Source organism: Manis pentadactyla, chromosome 1 (assembly GCF_030020395.1).
Source record: "Manis pentadactyla isolate mManPen7 chromosome 1, mManPen7.hap1, whole genome shotgun sequence".
Lineage (NCBI taxonomy): Eukaryota > Metazoa > Chordata > Mammalia > Pholidota > Manidae > Manis > Manis pentadactyla.
The window spans coordinates 12,559,220-12,566,801 of NC_080019.1; the positions used below are offsets into that span (position 1 = coordinate 12,559,220).

The 7,582-nt window shown below is 39.1% G+C and overlaps 1 protein-coding gene across 1 annotated transcript in view; it reads right to left on the reverse strand.

Annotated features, from left to right (window-relative positions):
- PIWIL2 (piwi like RNA-mediated gene silencing 2) overlaps nt 1–6,361 on the reverse strand; it is a 56,203-nt gene extending 49,842 nt beyond the window's left edge. The window contains exons 1-6 of the mRNA XM_036889129.2: nt 6,170–6,361; nt 4,500–4,587; nt 4,221–4,359; nt 3,539–3,721; nt 2,816–2,926; nt 459–576 (exon numbers count right to left, since the gene is read on the reverse strand). Of these exons, the coding sequence (XP_036745024.2) occupies nt 459–576; nt 2,816–2,926; nt 3,539–3,721; nt 4,221–4,359; nt 4,500–4,587; nt 6,170–6,361 (831 nt within the window). The remainder of the gene's footprint in view (nt 1–458; nt 577–2,815; nt 2,927–3,538; nt 3,722–4,220; nt 4,360–4,499; nt 4,588–6,169) is intronic.
- Nucleotides 6,362–7,582: the final 1,221 nt, after the last annotated feature.

The following is a 7,582-nucleotide window of genomic DNA, read 5'->3' on the forward strand; positions in this document are numbered from 1 at the left end:
AGTAAAAAGAAATTATAAAACTACCAAGCCTTAACCTAATCCAACTATGTTCTAGAAAACACTAAAGTATCTTAAACATGTTTTTTACTTCCCCCTCACTTTGCTGTCCACACTGGGCAACATCACAATATGACCACTAGGGTTTAAGAAAAGACTTTGTAAGAGAAATCCAATGCAGAACTAGCACTAGATGCCTTTGAGTTTGAAATCTTTAACCACTCTTTGTTACTGAGGTCAAAGGCTTCCAAGCATTCCTCTTACAGTGAGAAGGTACTTCTTGCAGAACTCAAATGTAAAAGTATCTCAGTTTTTCATTTCTCTGTATGGAAAAATCTGCCTTCCCTCTAAGAATAGGAAAGTGTAACTCAAATATCATGGAGTCTATGATTTCCCACCACTCAAAGAACCAGAACTGTCTTAGATTTCATTCCCAAAATATATTTCCTATTTGGTCTCACTTGTTGAAGTTTAATAGGCAGATAAAGAATGGCTCCATCAAAAGCAGTGACATTTCCGGTGACAGCTTGATGGTCCTTTAACATGCCAAACCTCATGCTTTTGCACTCCACGCTGGGACTAAAAAATAAAAAAGCATTTTACTTCCATTTGATTCAAAGAGCATTCTTTCCAACAGCTGTGCAATTGATTTGCTATTAGAGTGGCGGTCACTTGAAACTACTGCTCCATCTAGCGGTTATATTTTAAAATTCAAAGATCTGATTAAAACCAGGACCTTCACCCAAAGATACTTACTCTCAGGAAATAAAATAACCCATAATTCCACCACCTGAAGACAACTGCCTTAACATGTCCGTACATTCTTATAAATTTTAGGCCAGAGTAAGAAAACTTTTTCTGTAATGGGCCAGATTGCAAACATTTTAGGCTTTATGGGCCATATGGTTCCTGCTTCAATTACTCACCTCTGCCAACATAGTACAAAAACACCACTGACCATACATAAACCAATAAACATGGCTGTGTTCCAGCAATGCTTTATTAAAAAATGGGCAGCAGGCCATATTTGCACAGAAGGCCAGCCGTAGTTTAACAATCCCAGCTCTAAAGTCTACAGAGATACACACACTTGAAAAATTTTTTAACTTTTTAAAATAGGGTTTTACTCCAACCTTTTCTCACTTATGGCAATTTCAACTTTTTATTGACTCACTGTTACAGCTTTGAAAAACTCCAGTAGCTACTTTATATGATTGTCCCATTACAACACACAACCTTGTTCTGCAACTGCTAAGTTTAAACAAATCCAAGGCTACAATCAAGTACATTCAAGTACACGATGAAAGGTTTTAAAAAGTGGTAATCCAATACAGTTGTCCCCAAAACTAATACTCACATGCTAACCTTTCAAAATGTTTCCTCAAAAACATTCATATACATGCATGGCATTATGCCCTAAACACAGTACTTAAATTTGTTTTTCTAGACTCCATGTAGTATGAGGAAGCCACAGGATGACCAGTCCACTGTAATACATCCTCTCAGTGGCCTGGCATCCTCTTCACACTGTGGCTTCAGAGGTCCACATCCACAGTCTCAAAATTTATAGAATTTATGTCTTCTCCTGTCAGGACTCTCACACTTTGGTTTCATTAGCATTTGCTAATCCCTTTCCAGAGACAGGGTTCTTCCCTCTCATTAATGCCCACTCCCTTCCCTCACATTCTAGAACAGGCCAAGATCCACCAGCTTCCATCCTCAGGGGTCCAGTTACACACTCTTTTCTCACTCTTTCTCTTCACCCATACATAGCATGTGCTCAGCTCTGCTTTCTTACCTCATAGAAACCTTTAAGGCAATCCTGCTACCCTCTTGAGCTGTCATTCCATTTCTCATTCTCTTACACAGTTTTATCTAAGTGGCCTATACTCTCTGCTGTTCTTTCAGTCAATTTTTTGTCCGTAAACTCTAATTAAACCTCCTACAAGATCAACAAAGAAACCTTCTCTGGAGAGCAAATTATTTTTGCACTATGGCCAAAGTTAACCATTCCTCTTATTCCATTGGGCCCTGCCTTTGGTTGTTATAACCTGTCTTCAGGGCACTTTTCCTAACATTTCCTTTCTTCCTTTACTCCACTTCCTTCTCATGCACCAATCAGTAGTATCTCCAAAAAGTCAGTCTTCTATATTCCTACTTCCTCCACAGGTATTTGAAAACACTCATTCATTTTCACAATTTCAGCTAATAACCTCAGTTAATGACTCTCTTGAGACTTTAAAAAAGAATACAAACTAGTATGAATTCATGTTTTTTTTAAAGTGTGATAAATCCTGAAGTTACTGATAGAAAATTCAAGTTACTTCCTTCATTTTCTCATTCTCAAATTTAACCCTAGACTGTCACTGGAGAGCCATCGTGGTACAAGACTCATTCAGGGAGGATCCAGGTTTATGGACTGTGGATCTTATGCCACTGCGGGGAGAGGGCTCTCTTTCAGAAAAGGAATACAAAATTACAGATACAAAATAAGCTGTAAAGCCTATAAATGGAAATGTACCTTTAACCTCATGCATAAGCCTACACCTATTAAGTTAAAATCTGAACTGGCAATATAGCAAAAAGTTACTTAAACTTACTGCAAGGATCTGAATACATGCAGTATTTGGTGGGGATGAACTGGCAATATAGCAAAAAGTTACTTAAAACTTACTGCAAGGATCTGAATACATGCAGTATTTGGTGGGGAGGGAGGCCATCAGGAATTATACAGAAAAAAATTCAGTTATTCCAGGGGAACTATTTCATTACTGCACTCTAAGAAATGAACAATATAGAGAAGAAAAACTGTGAATACCTGAAAGTCACATGATATTGATAAACTGCTTCATTATGACACTGTATTTTGATAAAGTTCAGTCCCAAACATTGAGGTGTTCCTTTTGATCCTTGCTTCACAAAACACTCTCTAGAAAATAAAAAACAAAAGCACTCACTTATACCAAAAGCAAAAAAAACAAACAACTCACAACCAAAATTAAAAAAAGAAAAAAAAGGAGAAAAGATTGGGGGAAGTAATATTTCAGACTTTGTTGACACCAACCAAGAATGAAGACATACAAAAGCAAGCTTTGATGACTAGAAGGTAAATTCTTAGCAATCTCTAATTTGAGAAGGTCACCCGGTTTGTCCTAGTAGTACCACTGGAATAAACTAGGCCAGTTCACTGAGAACACCAGCATTAGTTCTATAAAGACAAACTGCTGCAGTATTTTCTAAATAATTTACTTACCTCCAACATGACAAAGAATTGTCTATGACTGAACTGGGAGGGAAAGAAAAGTCATGAGTCCGCTCTCTGGTACAAACTACCTGTATCATTAGCCCCATCTCACTTCAGCAGGGATTGTCCCACCTCTTTGTCATTCTTCCCATAGGAAAAAAAAAAAAAAAAAAAGAAAACACACTGTGCAGTACCTACGCCCATGGGACTTCAGACACAGAGAAACCGAGTTCACAAGTCTGTGAGGAGGCCCCTCCCACATCACTACCAAGCACACAGGGCAGCGTTCCGACTCACTTTCTTTTGTGCTCTAGAGAATGCAGTGAGGACAGGGGCGGAGGTGGAGGTGAAGATAGCTGAGCAGGATTCTGAGAGGCCAGGCTGAGTGTGTCCGGAGCCCTGCACACTCCTCTGCCTATACCACAGGCGGCTCTTCCCAGCGGTAATAACAACACATCTGAATTCCCTCTTCCACGAATTCTGTAAAGTCGAAGAGAGGCAAATCAGGACTTACTTTAACATATTTCTATCTATACCCTTCTAAATGGCTCCTCCAGTCTATATTCTCTTTCTGGAGGAGCTGGCAAAAGGGACCCAAGCCCTGGGATTCTCTCCACATCCAATATGCCAACATGACTCATTTACCAACTGCCATTAATACTGACTCTCAGGGCCAACTTCCATAGAACTGAGGGAGAAGCGTGACTCACCCAGGTCAAAGAAACGCCACAACAGGTTAATTTCTTAAAAGGGCAAAAGAAGTTGTGAACTGCCCAGTGAGAGCTACTGGTTACCCTTTCCCTGGACTGACTTGATCAGTAGCCACTGATCACCCTTAGAAAAAACCCATTCTGAAATATAAAACCATGCATTGTTTGTTTGTGAGAAAATACAACCCTTTTTAGAGTTTCTCTTTGGACTTTATAATAGAGGTATTTTATCTAAACTTGAGGTTACCCAAGAAGGCAACTTTACCCACCTATTCCAACCAACGGAGGCCTCGGCCATCTTGCTATCCCCAACTGCCAACACTGAAGGATCCAGAAAAACGGGATGGGGTTCTTCTTTGTCTTTGGGCACCATACTGGTGGTCAAGCCTCGACCTAAAATGCCTCTACCTGAATGAAAGGACCAAACCCCAACAATATCTGAGAGCTGAACATGCTGTACAGTTATTTTCCTGAAGATAAGCTATGAATCTAAGAACAAAACAATCATACATACGACCTCATTTTTTTCAAGTTAGTTTTCCACATACCTAAAGGAGACACTTCTTGTTTCGGAGGGGGCTGAGACACTGTTCCAAGGCCAAGCCCCCGGAACATGGAGACCAAACCCCCAGATTCCTGTGGAGAGTCAAAGAATAGACATATTCTAAGATGGAGAATGTGTTTTATTCTAAGATGAAATAACAGTATTATTTCAGTGATGGGAAGTGAGACCCATTCTGTAATGCATTTAAGGAAGTATTTAAGAAGGCAAAATAAAGATGTTTCTAACAACAACAAATAAACACCCAGAAACACTGATGGTTTTTTTAAAGTCTTGGTAAACAATAAAAATTTTCCAATTCTGTGTTATAAGAATAAAGGATAAAAAAAATCTCATAAAAATTTGTTTAAACATAGTTAAAAAACACTTATACCTATATGTCATATTAGGTTTTTCAGCATATAGTTATAGTCCATGATTTGAGATACCATTAGACAGAAGGAAACAGAACAAAATTCACTTCTCTATTTTTCTAGTTTATTTCCTGCACACCCAAGGTAAGAGGGAACAAGTACACAGGTTAATAAATTTTTCCAAAAAAAGCTGGATCACATAATGGTATCAGAGGCTGGGTTGTTGCTTTACAACCTCCCACAAAACTTGCTACAGTTTTCGTGTAGCAGTCTTGAAAGCTTATGGCTGTTAACACCAATGAGAGCTGCCACATACAGACTCAAGCAATTTATCTGATAAAAGTGCGAGATTACTGTCATCAAATTTTCTTTTTACAGAAAAGCATTACATTTGACATGTCAAATCTACTTAAAATTACTATAAGTGCATTATCAGGTTCTTCCTATATTTGCTAATTCTTTATTCTTTGAGATGTATTACTTATAGTCAAAAACAATCTTAAAATTACTATGTAATTAGGACATGAAGAATGCACACACATGCAAGCATACACAGCAGCAGGAATAGGTAAAGATTCGTCTTCATTAAGATTTGGGTAAAGAGCCTTCCAAAAGGAACCACTCTTAACAATTATTATCTCAGAAGCAGGAGTGGCTGCTCATACCACAGAGCCAAAACCACAATGAAAAATCTAAACACTCAGAAAAGAACAAAAGGCTTTAAATCATGTATGTATGTATGTTATACTTATAGAAGCTAAAGGACTAAAGCATTTACCCAAGACTGTCCAGCATTCACTATGAGGCACTTTTTCTTGACTTGCAACTCTAGAGTTTGAAATACATGTCCAGAAGATGCGACTACAGTTGACCCTTGAATATAGGGGTTAGGGGTGTTAAAACATAGCTAAAAATATGTGTGTAACTCTGACTCCCCAAAAACTTTACTAATAGCCTACTGTTGATTTTATGCTGGTAAATGCTAAAATAGACTATTATCTACATATTTTATGCACATAACATACCTAACTTTTAATTTTTTTCAGGTTACACGGTTCATCTGTGAGTTTTTTCAAATTGTTGCAAATCTCAAAAAAATTTTCCAATATACTTATTGAAAAATATTCACATGTAAGCAGACCCATGTTGTTCAAGGGCCAACTGTACCTTAAATGAAAAATACAAACAAAAACCAACCCTTGTTTTTGTATAAGGCTTCACAGTTTCCTAAGCACTTTGAAGTCCATTACTTCCTCTGCTGATAAGCTGTATGCTGCCATTGCGTATCCAGACATGGTCTTACCCTTTGTGCTGGCCCACTCTGTGGGCTTGGGTTTCCTGGCTTTCTAAGTACATGGCCTCTGCCTGCAGGTCCTGCCCTGCCAAGAGCTGAGTCCAAACGTTTAGGAGCTTGTGGCCAAGAGCCTGGCATCCATCCACCATGAGATGGGTGCACATGAGAAGAGTCCCTGAAGGGTGGTCGGACAGGATCCATTGAAAAGCTGCAGAGGACATGGGTGTTGATTCTGTTCTTGTTAATAACCTGTCAGCATTTTATAAATATTAAAGATTCCCAACTGTTTTCCATTTCCTCCAAGACAGACTCACAAAGCACTAAAAAAAATAGTTATTTTGGGTCAAACCAGTGATACAACTGGCTTGTGTCATAATTCACTTCAAAAGCTTCTATTCAGCTCAGAATATTCTGAACACTCTCCATCAGCAGTCCCTTAGAAGCCAAACCCTCCCTGAATTCATATTTCCTACCCAAACAACCTCTCAGAATATTCAGTCCTGTAAGTTTCCCTGCTGTTGAAGGGAGTACTTTTTATATACAGGCATGAGTTCGGTTCATGTCCACATCATAAAATTATTCAATCAATACGTATTTATGGGTTTCACTTTGGTTGCGGCCTCTCTTTCCTCTACCACAGTCCTAATTTTTTTCCAATCTACTTTAACATTCAACGATCCTGCCTCCTCTTTGGTTTCCTCAACTGATTCTCTGAATATTTATCCAATTTCTTTCTATAAAACTCTTCTTTCAAACTCTACCAGAACTGTGGTGTCCAGGGTACAGGCCCTTTCTGCTTTGAGTCTACAATACCAGCTAAGTCTCACAGGTGACATTCAATAACCTTTTCTCTCCCAGGTAACTACGGATGCGGTTCTTCCTGCCCCTCAAATCTCAGATCCACTAGGCCTCTTCAAACTCACTTTATAACGTATACATTTCAGGACTCCTTCATTAGAGGGCTCCCTTCATTGTCCTGACCCACCACTGATCCCTGAATTATCTTTCTTAGCTGGCAGCTTGGTTATCCTCCTCTTAAGTAATAACTACAGAGAAATCAGGCCACACTTATAAGATACAATTCCTAATACTATAGGCATAGTAGTTCAGGATCTGGCAAAATTTTAACTATTCTCTTTGACACTAAAATGGCAGCATATGTGTCCCTTCCTCAAAGGTTACAATTCTTCCCTTTACTTGCTTAAACCCCTTTTCAGTTAGCCTGGCCTCTGCTCAAAAACACCTGAAGCATCCAACACAATCAGGGCCCTAACCTAAACGATACACACTAAGAAGCGCTGTAACCCCTACCAATCACAGGATTTCTGGAATCCTCTTCTTCTCCACCCCTCTCACCTCCGTCAGCAATTCTACCGATTCAGGCCCCTCCTCCAGAAGGCTCCCTCTCAATGTGGATTTTGC